At 35.3% G+C, this 18,833-nt stretch overlaps 2 protein-coding genes across 5 annotated transcripts in view; one reads left to right on the top strand and one right to left on the bottom strand.

Annotated features, from left to right (window-relative positions):
- Positions 1–10,533, top strand: part of LOC139972067 (ribokinase-like) — a 53,444-nt gene extending 42,911 nt beyond the window's left edge. For all 3 annotated transcript variants that reach the window (XM_071978965.1, XM_071978966.1, XM_071978967.1), the window contains exon 9: positions 10,131–10,533. The gene's annotated coding sequence lies outside the window, so the exon portion shown is untranslated. The remainder of the gene's footprint in view (positions 1–10,130) is intronic.
- Positions 276–18,781, bottom strand: LOC139972064 (uncharacterized). 2 transcript variants are annotated; one of them, XM_071978960.1, is made up of 17 exons: positions 16,879–18,781; positions 12,400–12,728; positions 11,240–11,391; positions 10,527–10,761; positions 9,475–9,577; positions 9,179–9,275; positions 8,635–8,730; positions 8,353–8,403; positions 7,779–7,863; positions 7,244–7,306; positions 6,507–6,683; positions 6,003–6,138; positions 5,366–5,480; positions 4,781–4,853; positions 4,340–4,486; positions 3,454–3,593; positions 276–2,980 (listed from the first exon to the last, which is right to left on the bottom strand). In XM_071978960.1, exons 1-17 carry the CDS (start codon positions 16,946–16,948, stop codon positions 2,692–2,694), a joined length of 2,358 nt encoding a protein of 785 aa, XP_071835061.1. In that variant the 5' UTR covers positions 16,949–18,781; the 3' UTR covers positions 276–2,691. The 2 variants fall into 2 exon arrangements, with proteins under 2 accessions (XP_071835061.1, XP_071835062.1); XM_071978961.1 differs by having other exon boundaries at positions 16,888–18,781.
- Between the last annotated feature and the right edge of the window lie 52 nt (positions 18,782–18,833).

Genomic DNA, 18,833 nt, shown 5'->3' with positions numbered 1-18,833 from the left:
CTCAGGTTTTCCAAAAGAACCTTGTTAGAACTGTTAAGCATGCAATTTACTTTGTATTCTTGATAATTCTTGCTGATAGTTCTCTAAGGTCCCAATCAAGTGAACATGGCAAAAGATTTAACATATTGGGCGGTTGATCTGCCAAGCATCGTAATTTTTTTCTAAACAATCACTAACACACATTTTTTTATACTTAACTGAGTTTGGCATGCAATATTATGTACAATAGTGCAACCTTAAAGAAATACACAAAGATGCTCTCATATTGTGGGATTGCTCAGTAACTTTATTTTTCTGCTATGGTACCTGGTATAATACATATTGAGTGATCGAACAGAAAAATTCATTCCATCCCCTTCCCACAGCAAAATGTTTTCACCTTGTTTGTATCAAAAGAAATTTTCCTTAAAGGGATATTCTGGTGACAAACAATGTGAAACTTATATTGAAGAGCTACAGTAGGTATTCCACAATGCTAGATGAAGACCCCCATCTCAATATCATGCCCCTAACTTGAGATATGGTTGATTTAATGTTGCCTTTTTGTGACTGACAAAACCTGATACACTTGGAATGTTTGCATAGCTGTCAAGGTTGTCTCTACTTAATATTTTTTTGTAGAAATATTCTTTTTGTTTGTGAATAAATGATTGACAAATTATAAACACAAAGTCGTTTTCAGCTAGAGTGCCCTGATGACAACATCCTGTTGTCATATGCATTTACAAAATATCACTTTATTTTAAAAATTCATATCTTTGCAATACGAAATGCTAGGAGAATGTGGTTTTCATAGTTAGATTCAGACAGGCACGGCGGAACGTAAAAATTATTGGGGGGGCTAATGTGTGGAGACTATCTAAGCGGAGCGCCACCATCGGTTGGCGCGGAGCGTACAAGAAAATTTTGGGTTTTTTCAAACCCCCAGATGGCCGGAAACGGCACTTCCCGAGTGTTTTATGCTGCGAATACCTGGCCCTAAAATATGGGTCTCAAGCCTGCAATTTCTCAGATTGCACGTTAAGTCTGTAAAAACATTGTAATTTGTATATTCGATGGTGTTTTAAGAGAGTAGCTATTACTCGTAGTGTACTCGCAAAGACGTTTTTGAGTGTAGTAAGGGCAGTGGCGGGGCTAGGGGTATTGGTCGGGGGGGGCAAGAATGGTCTGTAGGGGCGCTTTCGACACTATCTAAGCGGAGCGCCACCACAGGTTGGCGCGGAGCGTACAGAAAATTTTTGAGTAAAGATACTCCCGAGATTGCAGGAAATGACCCTTTCCGGGGCCTTGCTAATTTGCAGATAAACGGAGAATAAATAGGTGTCGTCGCCATTTTGTCGGAAAATACACCGACAGAATATGACAAATGTCAATAGGTATATGAGAGCGCAATAAAATAGTCAAAAATTGCGAATAAGTAAAAAGTAGTGAAAAGCTGAAAAAGGCGCCAGCAGTCCATTTGAGTCCGTCAGGGGGGGGGGGCATCCGCCTCTGACTGTATATATGGACGCTCGATCCGCCACTAAGTAAGGGGATGTTGGAGAACTGGCTGAAATGAGGCAAGTCATTGGCCTAAGACGAAGTTGTGTTACGCTTACCGGTACTCACACTCACTGTTTCCACTTTTCACGGGGCGTGAAGACGCGGTTGGGGTGACGATGTGGTCTATAGCCAAGGGACAGGCCGAGGGTCCCCCAGCAATTACTAAAATTATTACACATTATTAGAGTATACGTGTGCATCGGACAGATCGACAAGTATGCATTGAAAAATGGGCAGATGTATACGTTTCGGAGCCTTGGTAAATATTGGGGGGGCTTATCATGCATTTGCCCCCTCAACTTTTTTATTGGGGGGGCTGAGCCCCCCCAAGCCCCCCCGGTTCCGCCGCCACTGGATTCAGAGAAGTTTCAGCAATTAAGTTTAGCCACCAGAAAATCCTTTTAAAGGTTTAAACTACATACAGAAGTTATTATTGCATTTCATGACCGCTACAGTAATTCAAATAAAAAAAATTCTAGTAAAATCATCACACTTTTTTACTGTTATAGCTTTTGACTTTGAGCGGTTTGACCTTGTAAGTTAATATTTCAGAAAGGACAAGTATCCTCCTTCTCCTTTGAAATTAATTCACTATTTTCCAGCCAATTTAATAATTAAACAGAAGAATGTTGAAAGCAGTACTGTTACACAGACATGTTCAACTGGTCAGATTCAATAGTGAACATGTTTTCTTGAAGTACTGTACAATTTATTGGTTAAATCTGTGTTAGAAACTCACACTATGAACATATTATGAACAGCAAAGGCAACTCAAGCATGCAAAGTCAGTTACTTCTCCACATTACTGCACAGTGCTTGAAGTAACTTGAGTCACATAACGATTTGTCTGTTAGTTCTTGAGATAATGAATTAATGCAAAGCTGAAGCCTTCATTGAAGTCATAAAGAAAGATATTACATTATGAAAGCATTTTACACATCAGTAAATACAAATATTAAGACAATGGGATTGTGAACGAAGAGAGATTTGATGACTTTTGATATTTGAGAATATGCAAATTTACAACCATTCATAAAACTTAAATCTGTTTGCTTGCCTGGTAAACATATTACAAACCTAAATACTTAAATACACTAGTACAAACATGTCTTTCTTTTTACAAACAAGTTTGTATGTTATCGCCGGACTTTAATTTGGCCATATGATAGACTTGAATTGCCAGTGTATTGCTGGGGGAATGAGACAGTTAAATGAGTTGATATCTGTTATTTCAATCAGTAATGGTCCAGCTGTATCTCTCTGGCATGTTAAGCTCCACAGTGTGGTTCCTGTATAGATATCTAGCTTAACTGTCTCCTGTGGTCCAAAAATCACCTGTAGTCTGATAACATCCTCATCCACAGCCATAACCTCAAAACGTTTTGGAGAGAATGGCACTAATTTGGCAGTCTCACCAAGGATTGCCCATCTTGCATTGCTATAGCAAAAAAAAAATATATATATAAATTCAAACTTATAATTCCACTCATTTATAAGGCCACACATTTTTTGTTCAAGTTTTTCTTCTGAATTCATTGCATCTCAGTTTCATTGATATCACACAAGTCTGTACCTCCTGATTGATTTCATCTAGTGTTTTGGGGTAGGTTGAGGCAAGCTCACGATAATTTCTGCATGTTCCTCATACTGTGTGGAGTGAAAAGGTTGGGGGCAGCTGGTGGTGGGACTTAGTAGCATTAGGTTAACTAGGAGAAATATACCCATTTTGGGATTAATGTAACTATCCTCTACCCATTCACCTTCAAATGCCCGTCTGTGATCCAGGAGTACATTTTATTTCTACTTTAATACCAATTTCTATGGACAAAGGGGCTGTTCAACAGTGGAATTGTCATGTACAGATAGCATACATGTGGTGCAGTGTGTGCGATAGCATAAATTGTGCCTTACTTAAAATTGAAAGTTGGAGCTGTCTGCCATAGTTGTAGACTGCCTGGGTTGTTTCTTTGCAATAAGAGAGGGTTTTTATCATCAAATAGTGTGATTGTCTTGTCCAGCTGTTCATCTAAATGGGCCACAGAAGGTCCAATCTGCAATAGAAGTTGTAAATTAATGAAAGTGCAAGAGCCACCTTTGATTGGTTTAAGGCAGAAACTGAAGGTTAAACTCTACTCTGAACTGATAGAACAGACTTCTGAGATATAAATGCATATAATAACGACCTTATTTATGTTAAACAGTTTGTCACCAATTATTTAAACCATTACAAAAATTAGCAGTGATAGCAATGTACAATAAAACATATTCTTTTAAACATGGACAGCAAATTATATGAGAATCACTATAAGCATCTTCAGCATTGCTTGACAATTTGACAGTGATCAACTGACAATATCTACCTCTGCTTGGTGACAATTTCATATTTGATTAATAATTCTGATCATTGATGAAAGTACATATAGGTAAGAATTATTAATGAGAAGTCTATACAAGCTCTGGGTGGAGATCTTCCTCAATGTTTTGACCAAATTGATATATAAAAGTTGGTTGTATATTAGCTTATTTACATTTATGCACTTGTACCCTATAAAACAAAGATGCCTGATATCATGTACTTCAATGTTCTCTGCTTTTAAAAGTTTTGTGCTGATCGGGTAAGTTCCTCAGCTAGAATTGTGTAAGTACAAATTTGATTAGCTTTGGTGTCACTGATTTGGGTTACTAAGGGTAGTGTTCTTTAATGTATCACCTGGTACAATCCACTTGAGATCTATTTTAAGAAGTTGGTCAATTATAACTGAGAAGATTTTTCCAAAATTACATACTTTTGACTTACCATTCCTAAGTCTAGCCCATCTGGAGTAAGGACATCATCTTCTACCATTTGAAGAGATAATATTGACCCAAAGATAAAATTTGAAACATTGCTAAACGTTGTCCAAACTTTTCCATTCAACCCCAAATCTGCTTCTTCGAATGCCATCTGCAAGAATATATAGCAAATATCACTGTTATCAGACTCTGGGTTTATGCCATTGTAAGATGTATGCTATTACCAGTAATACTGCATTTATACATCAGAAATTTCTTGATCAAATCCAGAAGTTGAATTGATGAACTCTCTGATCAAAGTATCATTGCCAAGTCTGCCAAGCTCCCTATAGCCATCATATTCCATTTTCAGTTTGATAGAGAGCCCCTTTATTGGAATTTGGTTAATTCATGTGAAAGAATGTCTTTTACCAAATGTTAGGAATTTCATAAAAGTTTAACTCACTTTTATAACATAATTATCGACTGTCATCATAGGATGAGAAGGCTGAAGGAGTAGGCCATCAGTGTTCATAGTTCTGAAAATCAAATCAGTGTCTACATGAATTGTATAATATCACAGCAACACAGGCAAAATGTTAATGTAAAAACTGTATCTGGAGATCAGATGTAGATAAATTTGAAATTCAAGCCAGGTATTTGCATCTGATTTCTGTAAATTTTGGAATTCACAATTTCAAGACAAAGCTGCCTAATCTAAATAAAAAAATATTAGTTTGTACATCTATTGTCAAAGGAGAGGTAATTTCAGTGTCATATTATAATTAAAGACAACTTATAATAATAAATAACAGTTACATAGCACCTAACACAAAAGTTTCAAAGTGTTTAACAAAGGAAAAAAGAAACATATCAAACAGACACTTCAAAGAAAAATGAAATGTTTTAAGCTGTCTTTTGGAAATAATTCAAATGTGGTGGAGATTGCACTTTATGGGAACTATTAGCAAGATACTGTAGGTTAACCTGACACAAATACCTGAGTTATACTTTATAAATAAAAAATAGTATCATATAAATATAAACAAACCTTTTCAAAAGTGTGACATTGGTAAATCCAATCTTATCACTTGGAGCTACAGGTCCCATACTGAAGAGAGAGATCACACACTGCAGGAATGGATCAGGTTCTGACTTATACTTAGCTGTTAATTCAGAAGAAAAGAAGGAATGCTACTTAAACTTTCAAAAGTTAATTTCTGAAAAATTATGACATATGTATTTAGTGATTCTAAAGACTAGATATTATATGAAAATCACAAATGCACTAAAAAATACTTGCACTTGCATATTGTCAAATGATGATAATATGAGCAATAAATTTTCAGTATTGTGAGCAATAAGGTATCTTTTACATTAACTGATTATTACAATTATATATCCTTTTGCATTCATGCTTTTCTTTTTTTTGAATATACCGATAAGAGACATGGCATGAACATATAGTACAATATCTGTATTTATTGTACTGTGATATCACATGAACTCTAAGGACAAAGACTGTGTATGGACTGTAGACTGTCACAACAGTACTAATGCATGTAGTCTCACATATTGTGTATGTCTCTAGTTTGTTAGTCATTGACCTGCTATTGTAGCTGGTAAACATTAAACATACTAAAAATAGAGAACTTCATGAGAGCTGTATGATCTTGATGGATACGTACGATGATGCTCATCTGCAGTTACTGTTCTAAAGTTGTCTTTAAATGGTCTGATATCCAGAGCATGCAAGATGATAGAGATAAGGCCAATGTCCCATTGAGGTATCTCACCGGGATGGTAGTCTACACTGGCTCTTGCCTAGTGGGTAAAACAAGCAGTGTGGAGACAAGTAATGATGGTCCTACATGACACATCATATCATAGAAAGCAACGTCTTACTGTAAATGTTAAAGGAGTACAGTAACTAATGCTAAATTTCAGCAATCAGTCATGCTGTATATATGTATGATATGGTACAATTAAATTAACATAACAAGTTATCTAAAGGTAATTCAGTGTTGTAGTCTGCTTGTCTTATCTCATCTACTAAAATTGATTTCTTGACACATACCAGTTGCATGGATATGACAGCTATTATGTTTAACATATTATTATCATTAATAAGGATCGGATATGTATTTCTGTTACTTATAAGCTGTTTTCTCTCAAGTGTCCTTACTGCTTACCTGAGTTAGATGTGGTATCTCTAAACTCTGTAAAAGGTGCCTTGGCATTGGCTCACAATATTGGATGGTAATATTGTTCATCATGGCCCCATATCCCATTCCAAGTAACCAGTCACGGGCTACCGTTATGTTCTCTAAGCAGGCCTTCAAGTCATTCACTTCATCAGCCAGCCAGTCCTGTTCAAAGGTTCATTTAATAAAAGAAACCCAGAATTAGGTAAAACCAGTTGAAAATAAATTTAAAAATGTTCTGTCCATGCCCAAACTGTATTCAAACCGTATTCCTGTGGACTGTACGTGCCTCTTGCCAGTAGTAAAATAAGGTACTGACAATGTTCTGCCAGTTAGACATTACAGACACATGGTACAGTAAGTCAGTTAACTATTGTTAGTCCAAGAATCGGCATGGTTTCAATACCTATCGTAAGCCCTGTATTACTGTTTATTATCAGCAAAACCTACCTAGTAACTGATGTCACTGTTGTACAGTAATTCAGGTAAATGCAAGTGAGAACTTGGTTTTAGTCAGTAAATATTTGAAGCACAAGTATTTTTCTGCATGTTGCTAAAATCTGGGCCTAACACAGACTACTCTACCCATTTTTTATATGTTGTTTGTTTGTTCATCTTAGCTATTTCATGCCCAAGGTGTCTCTTATCACTTGAACCCACCTCTACTGTTATTTCATATTTCATATATTGAACTACTCCTTAAATATACCCATGCTAATACCTACCTGTTCATACATTGTCAGTCCCCACTCTTTCTTTGAGCTACCCATCAAGTAGTTCCAAAATTCCTGTCAAAGGAAGCAAAATGACATTAGAATTCATTGTTTTGCCCCTTCACAGATGTTCTTTATCTTCAAATCATTAAATCATTATTAAAAATCTGCTAAGCACTTAATTAATCCATACTAAGGATTTTAAAACACCCAAAAGTGAAAGAAACTTCAAGAGTAGCACTCTGGTCAAATTATTAAATGTAACTAATCATTCATCAAATGCAATGTCAACCAAGTACAGTGATGTTGAATTCACCAAATTATTTCTTGATGTTATTTTCAAGCAATAAACAAGATCAAATGGTGTTGTGTGATTGTAAGACCGGAGGAGCTTTCCACCTCTGTAGGAGAGAGAAGATCATTTTTGAAACTACAATAAAGTTGCCAGTTTGGTGAATTTAAGGGTCAAAAGGCTTTCACACACAAACAACAACACTTAGCATTATCCTTGACATTTAACAGATATTTCACAGATTATTAAAGTGACCTTGTCTTGAGGAATTGACTTCTCTTTTTCCACAATGAAGTTCCATTTTCCTCCATTCTGTTTAGCGTAGTCAGTATCTGCAGCCCTGTAAAGAGAATATAGTGTACACACTTCTAAGGGACCTAGATAAACACACAAGTATATATCACCAAGGATCAGAATTGTTAACAAGTATATAGACACCAAAGGTTCAATGTGAAATGCTTAATCTCATCATTGTTGTAATATGAAATAATAAATCATTTATGTACAATGTCTGGAGATTTTTAGTGTTTTGCATGTATGTTAACAAAGAATCTTTGACAGTTGCACTTCTCTATGTGAAGCTGAAAGTCTTTATTAGGGAGGTTCTAGTGTTCAATTCATAAAGGTAATTTGAGATATTTTAAATCATTACTTATTGTAAGAAAAGAAATTTATTAGAAACCAAGTTTTTCCCCTAGGAACCGCAAGATTAATTGTGTATGATTACAAAATTTCAACTGCATTAAATGAGAAGCATGAGTTTAAATTTTGTATTTTTTTTTTTTTTTTTGAATTCCAAATTCCTCCAATTTTATGATTTAGTACATACCAGCATCTGTTATGGGCTGCAAGACGGTGTCCTACTCTATTGTAAACATATCTGAAAAATGGGGAACAATATAGAAAGCAGGGTTATAGGATCTCTGAGTTTATCTTTTCTCTCTTAACCTGAAATAGTAAGACGAGACAATGCATTTAACATTAATTAACGTATAGGCATAAATTAAGAGCTACATATGGTGGCCTTAACATATTTTAAGCTACTTAATTAAGTTGTTATGTACAATTGCAACATTTTCTTGTGCAAATACGTTTGTCCTTAAATTATTACCCTGCTCCATGTGGAAAAATAGATGGCATAGCCGTCCAGTTCTTGGTGTTTCCTCCGATTCCTCTGTAGTACCACCAAGAGTCGATCTGATAGTATCTGTGGAATGAAAACAACATTTCTCAGTTTGTCATATTAAATTTCCTTCTTAGACTAGGTCAAACATGTGAAAGAAAGAAATATCAAGCTTACTGACATGGCAATGGATCAAAGATATGTGAACCATTGAAGTTTCTTTGATCAGGACGTCAACCACCTCCCCACCAACCATGGCCATCCCTATGACCTCATTCTCTGTCAATCATATTGATTTTCTTTCATTCTCTGGACTTTGGTTTACGATACATCTCTTTTTCTACTCTAAAGCTGACTTTCCCTTTTGTAATGGCCAGTCAAAATGACAGCAGTAGTGGAATATTCTGTTCATATCCATCAATAAGAAATACTCATAAATATTTTATTTATAAATTCTGATCAAGCTGTTGAGAATTTTTATATTTGGTCACTACCACCGAGATATTTCTTGGGCAATATGTAACTAACTTACTTGTATGGAATATTCAATGCATCTGCATATATTTTGATGTCCAGCATAGTCTCTTCATAAGTCTTATTTGGTTCTGTATTGTAGTAGTAGTAAGCTCCTAAGCAGACAAGAAAATAAGCAATAGTACTTATATCAAACAGAAGAGGATCACAGATATATTCACATCCAAAGAGTATCAGTCTGTGAAAATTACAAATTTGCAGGCTTAAATAGGTAAATGTCATGTACTGTATAGCCACACAACCAACAGTTTCAAATCAATTTGTACTGAGCATAAGAGAGTGGATATTGCTTACCACCATCAGTCCAGTAACCAATGTAGTTCAAGGTAACATCATTCTTGCTGTAACGTTTTAATTCATAATGTCTTTTTAGAAAGCTTCCCCAGTTCATGGCAGTCTATATAGAGACAGAACAGCAGGAAAATTAGTTGACATTTCCCTTATAGTTTTATAGTTGTCTTTATTTACATTAATGATTGATTGGGAACAGTTGAGGCCAACTTAGGAATAAATCAACTGTTTATTAAACAAGATGTTTGCTGAAGTTAACTTTAATTTCGTAGGTGTGGAGGTTTTTGAATTGCAATGCTGATAGTTTGCTTAGCTGTTTCTTCTTCTGTACGTTAATATTGTTGAAGGAGAAATTCTCATAATGAAAGATTGCTAACGCTCAATTCAAAGGCAGTGAACCAGTAGAATGACAAGTATTCACATAACTCTCTGCCACCAGTAAAAGTTACGGTGGGAATAGGGAAACAAAATTCTCACATTCTAGAGAGTGAAATAGGCATGTTAAATCTTGTATTTTCCTGCTCCCCAACCCACCACATCATCGAGAAAAACGATTCTTGAATCTAATCATTGATGGCATATCTAGAAATTATCAGGTTAAATGACATTGCATTTCTCTATATCCTCAACTTTTCATACATCAATTTTTGTCTTTTCAGGTTTTAACGGTCATTTTCATTGATTGTGGGAAACAGTGGAAAGCAGTTGCAGATTTTATAAAACAAGCAACCTTCAACTGCCAACTTGAAGAAAAACTGAAGATGTTATCATTTTTAGCAGATATATCTGCCAGGAACATTGGTAGATTTGTGTTCTTGTTCATTTTATTACAGGGAAGGTTGATACTTGTAAGATATAAGGAAGTAATTAATGCAGGTTAATTTCTTTTCCTCACATTAGACTGTCATTAACTTTATCTTGTGCCTTAACTATTTGCAACTGATCATGTAAACTAAAATAAAACTACCTCAGCAAATAGTGAGAAAGCCATCATTTAAACGTAGAAGTTTATATTCTCTCTATACGCATTAAACTTATCTTTGTATGATACTTGCCTGCTTTATTCCAGTCCCAAAGTGTAGAATTGTCTGGTGTACAAATCCTTTTTGTATTTCCTTTATTTTACCTTGAACTCCAAACATGAGGCCATCATTGAAAGGATCATGTACCATAGAGTTCACCATAAATTCATTAAATGCTGACATTATGATACTATGCTTGGTTTTATTGAACAATGTCAAAGGTGCTGAATCCATGCCACTTCCAATTAACTTCACAGGACTATTCCACCTGAAGAATGGGAAATATGATAACTGGAAAGCTGTTAGACAATCCAATAAAATGTTAATTAATGTTTCGCTACCTCGTGATTAAAGATGTATATTGTATGAATTAATGACATTACTTCAATTTTATATGATAATTTAATATTTCAATACCTCATTATTAAATCCATAAGATCAACATAGAAGATCTTTGGCTACCTTTAAATCTATCATGTATTGAACATCTTTATAAAAAAGTAATAAATTAATAATAAAATTGTTTACTGCCACCAGTATCATTAATCATGTAATTCTTATCATACAGTACTGTGGTAAGTGTGACCAAATTATTTAATTAATAACATAATACAAACTGTCAACTGAACAAGTATCATGTACTCTATGAACACAAGTGGTAATACTCTTGCACTGCTCCCCAAATAACCTCTCAAGTTTTTAGTTCCTATTGATGACATGTGATTCATGAAAAGGCCAATTTGTACCTGCCAACATTTTGAACTGCCAGGAAAAATCCAAAGCTCATAAAACCCAGCTCATTCTTCATGTGGTCAGAGACTTTGAAGCTTGGGAAAGTAGTACACACAACACCCTCACTTCCTTGACTGGTACCCTTCAGACCAGAATCAGAAAAATTCTGTTGGTTAGAGAATAACATTGTTTAGTATGTATTGTTTGAGGTGCAATCATTGTTGATATATCTAGATTAACCTTAAAGCCTGTTGATGTATTCAATCTGGATGGTTGAAGAATTGTCAATTGTTCACTGGTGGTTGAATCATGTAGGTATGACTGTACCAAGTACCACACAAATTGTTCACTAGTGTTTGCTCATGTTTAAAACAAGGAACACTCATGTTTTGGTGCGAAGTTTTCTCGATCTCTGTGAAGGGGTTAAAGTTAAGGTAAATAAGTATATTTACATGATTGTATAGCATATGCATCAACAGTTAGGTATTAACATATAGGCCAATGATGACTTTTTTCCAACATCTTTTCAAGAGTTTGGTTCAATATACCATCCCAAAGGGGAGAAAGTGTACTACTGAATCCTTACAGTCACCCTTCTACTTGACCTTCCTCTACTTCAGCATGCCAGTTTCACGTTTTAAACGCCCCAAATGACAAAGTTTGCGTTCTCAAATTTAATTGGCTTGAGGAAAATGAAAGGAACAGTCAAACAGTTGTTGGCATCTTTTGGCATTTTTCTAATTGTCTTTCATTTGAGAGAAGTAGCTGAAATAGTTAGGCTCAACATTTATGTCACTAATTTTGTGTTTTCTGTCCAAATCAAAGTTGCATATAGGCCTACACATCAGTAAAAGTATGATTTTTTTGTACCATGTTTCACTCCTAAAGTTCAACTAAGAACCCTCCTCCCCCCGCCCCACCCCACCCCATTAAAACAAATTCCATCCCCGCAAACTTCCTACCTATATATACAGGGTCAATTGTCATAAAGTAACAGCAAATTCGTATTTGGAGTTTCCACTCAAGTTGGCCATTAATTTTGCTGAATTTCTCATAGCAACACTGGTAACCCTGTATATGATTTCCTATACAGTTAAGTAATACAGTCAGCTCTACCTTTCATTTCTTGCTTGGTTTTAAAGTACTGTAGGATTACATCAATATGATGTCTTACCATTGAAAATACGATTGTAGATGTCTCCAGGAACACTTGGAAAGTGGTGGTAACAGCAGTTATTGCTTCATTTCTGGCCTCCCAAATAAGATCTATCTGTTGATATTTACCAAGTCTTGGATTGTGACCTAATTTCAGAACAGGTCCTGAAATAACCCTAAACGTATCATGGTACTTTGAATAAATGATATGGTGATCCGTGATGAAGGTATTCTGACTCTCAAGCCATGTAACACCATCTACATCAATGTGGTATGAACCATCTTGGTTGACTTGGAGAGTCAAAGGTCCACTTGATATTTGCTGGAAATCTTGGTGACCAAATACTTCTACAAAAGCAACAATAGGTTAGCCAACAGCAATTAGTACAACAGAGCAATGGCTAGAGGTGAATTGAAACAGCATTAGCAAAAGCAACTAAACTGAAAGCAAGACAGGTGCAAACAAAAGCTGTAAGGTTCCTTTACAGTAGAGTTGTACTTTATACACAGTTTACACAACTGCTGGGACAAAACAGCTTAGTTTATTTAGTTAAGTCATTTGGCCTGCAGTGATGTAGGAAATATTGCTTAAATATATTTCATATTGAATTTATACCTTCCAACACAGCCCTTTTAGACATTTCCCATAGTTCCCGAATTGCATACAAATTTATTTGTGCTGAATTTAATATCCAGAAGTAAAGTATACTCTTATTGTACATGGAATTTACCTCCCCAGCCAATCTTTCAGGGTTTATAGAATGACAAAAATTTACAGCATTTTAGAAGCTGGTAAATCCACTTTATGCATAATATGCATTAATTATGTACACAGAAACTGAAGATTTTACAAGGTTTTGAGCAAAATGTCATAAATATTTTCTCAATAATGTTGTCCAAAGCAGAAGGGAAATGGTACATTATGGAAATGATTGCAATATTCATTTGAGACAGCAAACTGATGTCTATTGACTGATGAATGGGATCTCTGAAGCAACAGGGCACGTATAACTATCACTCCAGAAAGCGTCACACTATTTGTGACTTGGCATTGTGGTTTTACTCAACATTTGCCAAAACTTGCAGCTAGCTATGAGCAGCCATTGCTAAAATTTGAGAGCAATTTCATCTATTCACAACCATTGTGCAAATACCCAAATTGCATCCCCTCCCCCCTATATTATATCCACTAGTTAAAGGGTTATTTCAGTGGTTGACGTTACATTATTGCTGGAAAGCTCCTTCATCAATGTCAAAACCAAATCCTTGTAGCATTGTGTATACCAAGGATGTTCATTTTTCAAATTTGATACTTTGGGAATGCAGCGGACAACAACAGAGTGAATGATGCCATCATGCCGCCCAAGCTGTAAATGTGTTTGTTATAATGTTTACATCATTTATCTGCAGATAAAGTATCATTATTATAATTTAGTTGCATTTTGATGAAATTCTACATCCAGAGAGCATTGACACTAGACAAAGATCCACATTTATCACATTTCACAAATAAACCAACGTTCTACCATAATGAGATCACAGATCATCTACTGAGAATAACTTTCTAGAGTAAGGGAGTGTTTAGCCTATCAAAATAGGTTACATTCAATCAATCATACCTCAACTAAGATCATGTTTCAAAAACAAATTGTGGATTTTTTTTTTTTTTTTAAAGGGTTACATCCCTTACCGAAATGCCAGATCTGGCTTTATATCTGGTTTAATCTGGCCAGATCAAGTTTTATCTGGCCATATAAAGCCAGATATAACTGTATATAGAGTCAATCCAGATATGCAGATAAAGTTTTATCTGGCCATATAAAGCCAGATATGACTGGATAAAGAGCCAATCCAGATATGCAGATAAAGTTTTATCTGGCCATATAAAGCCAGATATAACTGGATATAGAGTCGATCCAGATATGCAGATAAAGTTTTATCTGGCCATATAAAGCCAGATATAACTGGATATAGAGCCAATCCAGATATGCAGATCAAGTTTTATCTGGCCATATAAAGCCAGATATAACTGGATATAGAGTCAATCCAGATATGCAGATAAAGTTTTATCTGGCCATATAAAGCCAGATATAACTGGATATAGAGCCAATCCAGATATGCAGATCAAGTTTTATCTGGCCATATAAAGCCAGATATGACTGGATAAAGAGCCAATCCAGATATGCAGATCAAGTTTTATCTGGCCATATAAAGCCAGATATGACTGGATATAGAGCCAATCCAGATATGCAGATCAAGTTTTATCTGGCCATATAAAGCCAGATATAACTGGATATAGAGTCAATCCAGATATGCAGATCAAGTTTTATCTGGCCATATAAAGCCAGATATAACTGGATAAAGAGCCAATCGATATGCAGATCAAGTTTTATCTGGCCATATAAAGCCAGATATAACTGGATATAGAGTCAATCCAGATATGCAGATCAAGTTTTATCTGGCCATATAAAGCCAGATATAACTGGATAAAGAGCCAATCCAGATATGCAGATCAAGTTTTATCTGGCCATATAAAGCCAGATATAACTGGATATAGAGTCCATCCAGATATGCAGATAAAGTTTTATCTGGCCATATAAAGCCAGATATGACTGGATATAGAGTCAATCCAGATACGCAGATAAAGTTTTATCTGGCCATATAAAGCCAGATATAACTGGATATAGAGTCAATCCAGATATGCAGATAAAGTTTTATCTGTCAATATAAAGTCAGGTATAACTGGATATAGAGTCAATCCAGATATGCAGATAAAGTTTTATCTGTCAATATAAAGTCAGGTATAACTGGATATACATCATGTTTATCCAGTTATACTTGACTTTATATTGACAGATAAAACTTTAAGACTGTATGCTCTTACATATAGTGTATTTTCATAGAGATTTACATTGCACTATATTGTGGTACTGCACTTTGCATATATATTTCAATAGTAAATCACTTACAGTGTATACACTAAGTCAAAGGGGGAATAACTATCTGTATCTGGGTTGCTAGGCAACCACAGGGTCTTAGCTTGAAACAGGATGACTCAGAGGTTGATTAAGTGTGAAGGCCACTTTTGAACAATGGACATATGTGTTTTGATACTCTAGGAGTGAGATAGGAAAGGGAGCTATGTGTACACTAGTGTCCACATGGTAGGAGTAAAGAGCAGAAGGAAGTTTAACAGAAAGGATTGGTAGAAAAGGTGATGGAGATTCATAAATAATAACCTATTGATGTCAGGACATTGGCAAAGGTTTCTATAGTGAACTGAACAGTCAGAAGTAAGGAAGAAGTTTTTGGAACGGATGGCAACAAGGAATATATTTTGGGACTGAACTTCGATACTGAATGGAACATATATCGCCCTCCTGGAACTTATTTATTAAAGCAAATATATTAAATAAAAGAATAGCACAACGCAATTTAGTATCAACATCTACAGGACCACAGAAGAATAAAGAACTCAACCTTCAAGTATTATTTTTGAACAGCGGTCATTTTATGACCATAGCAGTCGGATTAGGTAACAGCAAGGAGCTTGCACATTACATATTTCCACTGTGTTCCAATCCAGTTGAGTTCTAGAACACAGCTGTGTTTATATTTTGTGTGTGTCTTGCTCTCTGTATGGGTCTCCGTACCAGAACAGAGATAACTGATCACGCTGGAAAGTTAATATCAATGCTAGTCCAGTTTTGGCCACTTATTTCCTATTTGATTGACATTTTAGCCAGATATATTTTTTTATATCGGTCATATAAAGTTTATCTGGATTTTCTTTATATCAACCAGATAAAGTTGTATCTGGCCCAGATATGGATGGCAAAAAAAAATAGCCAGATATACTTTTATATGGGCCATATAAAAGTTTATCTGGATTTTCTTTATATCAACCAGATAAAGTTTTATCTGGCCCAGATATGGATGCAATAACATTTAGCCAGATCAAATTTTATATGGGCCATATAAAAGTTTATCTGGATTTTCTTTATATCAACCAGATAAAGTTTTATCTGGCCCAGATATGGATGCAATAAAATTTAACCAGATCAAATTTTATATGGGCCATATGAAACTTTATCTGGATTTTCTTTATATCAACCAGATAAAATTTTATCTGGCCCAGATATGGATGCAATAAAATTTAACCAGATCAAATTTTATATGGGCCATATAAAACTTTATTTTATATCAAGTTATATCTGCCCAATTTTTTATCTGGCCAGATATAAATTCCAGATCTGCAGCAGATCTGGCCCAGATTGAAATTCCAGATCTGGGTCAGATCTGGATTTTTATATCTGGCCCAGATCTGGGATTTCGGTAAGGGATTTTCTACCACTGGAATATCCATTTCAGAGAAAGGTTTCCTCACTAACAATTGAAACAGAAAAATGTGTGTGTTTATTCTAGTACCATGCTGTGTTATTAAATACCCTTATAAATCTACAATATATATGCCATTACACGTGTACAAAATACATACCTGTGATACCTATGGCAAAAAACAGAAAAACTCCCCTCATTAACTGTTCCAGCACGATTTTCCCTGCCATATTTTTCTTCAGTCACATGCAACACTGTATATAGTCTATTGCAATATAATGGAACCACAGTTGAACCTTATTATTAACTCCTCACAGTAAATCTGTATGATATGGTATTTATAAGTAAGCAGTACAACCATCACCATTTGATCTGTTACACTTTGAGCTTTGGTGTTGTTATTTACGAATCAGTTCTGTTTAGTAATTAGATAAGAAGTAATTATTTTATCTCAGCTAGGTCGATCCTGTGCAGGGGAGGGTACTGTGTCATGTATTGTTAGGCCTACATGTAATGCCTTCTCTCCATTCTGTTTCTAGACAGTCTCATAGTAATGACATAAAGTTAGTTTGAGGAAAGTAACTCGATCGATTCAGGTTGTTACTTCCTGCAGGTCTTATGAAATCAAAGTGAAATGCTCAGGTACCTTTACTGTTTGCTTAAGTTCTTTTCTATTGAAATTACATTTACTACATGGAAAGAAATTTATGATTGTTTATTCTAGAATACTACTGAATTGAATAAGAGTTGTCTATTTTCACTGCAACTACAGAAGCCTTAGCAAACATTACTACGACATATTATCTTGATCGTTCTCAGAACATCGATGGGGAGTTGGTCTGCACATCATCAACAAATATCTATTTCTAATCACAGATACCTTGTGTGGGTTTTGTGAAAGCATGTGTGACTCTCTGTTTGTTGAGGTGTAAATAAGAAAAGACAAACTTATTGTTGGAGTCATATACTGCCCTAATGTTTTATTGAGATACTTGAAGATATTCTTGAACCCTTTATTTCCTATTGTGCTATTGTTTGGGGCCATGCAAGTTGCACACACTTACAAAAGCTACACATCATACCTCATAATTGATGGGAAGTCTCAATGTGATCATTCCTATTGTCCAGTTGTTTGAGACCATGCAAGTTTCACATACTTAAAGAAAACTACACAGCATACAAAAAGGAGGTATTACCTCATAATTGATGGTCTCGATATAAACATATGAAGCCAAGTTTTAAGAGATTCAACATCCTCAATGTCCCTGATTGTTATCAAATTGCTATTTTCGCTTCTCAAAATACCCTGCTAAGTTCCTTTTCTGTATTTTTGTGTTGACCTATACATGGGAACAGTACTAGATATTGCTCTGACTATATAATACCATGATACCAAGAAACCCTTTCTCAACATAATATCAGGTATATCCTCTCCTAGAATGCCGTTCCAAATACTGTTAAACAGTCCTCTTCTACTTCCTCATTCAGGTGTAACTATAAGAACTATTTCTTAATTGACTTTTTGCAGTTAGTTTTAGTTCTAGCCATTGAAAGTAATTTTTCTTTCAGATCTTCCTGCGTCTAGAATTACTGTAGTACCAAAATTGCTTTTGTTTACATATTGGATACTGTTGGTTGGTGCATTATTTTGCATTGTAATTCAGGCAGCTTGAAAACATTACCTTTTAGTAAGATCTATAAAGTATGCAAAATTCAGGAAAGCAAATGCAGGACACCAAGATGAATTAAAGGTTTGGACAAAGCAGGTCCCTCTCAGTTCCTGTTTTGCTCTAAACACAATCGAAATAGAATAATAATGTATTCCTTGAAGCACACAGACATTTCTAGCTGCATATATTCAGAATTTAATTGTGTTTATTATCGCAGTAGTGCATAGTCTTATTTTTCTTATGATATCAGGGAGCAGGGCTTGGCAGTTGACATGCCCCCCCCCCCCTTTCCCATTAGCTCTTACACTTATGCACCCACTTGCTTTAATGTGATCTTTGGCATAAACTTTATGAATTATGGGGATCAGCATGCAAGCAAATTCTGTTCTTAAGCCAAACAATTAGCAAAACTAGAGAAAAACATCAATTCATAGAGATTTGGTTT

The sequence above is a fragment of the Apostichopus japonicus genome, chromosome 8, assembly GCF_037975245.1.
Source record: "Apostichopus japonicus isolate 1M-3 chromosome 8, ASM3797524v1, whole genome shotgun sequence".
NCBI classification, from domain to species: Eukaryota; Metazoa; Echinodermata; class Holothuroidea; order Aspidochirotida; family Stichopodidae; genus Apostichopus; species Apostichopus japonicus.
Note: the sequence above shows the minus strand (reverse complement) of the source record. Positions and strands in the feature narration are given on the sequence as shown.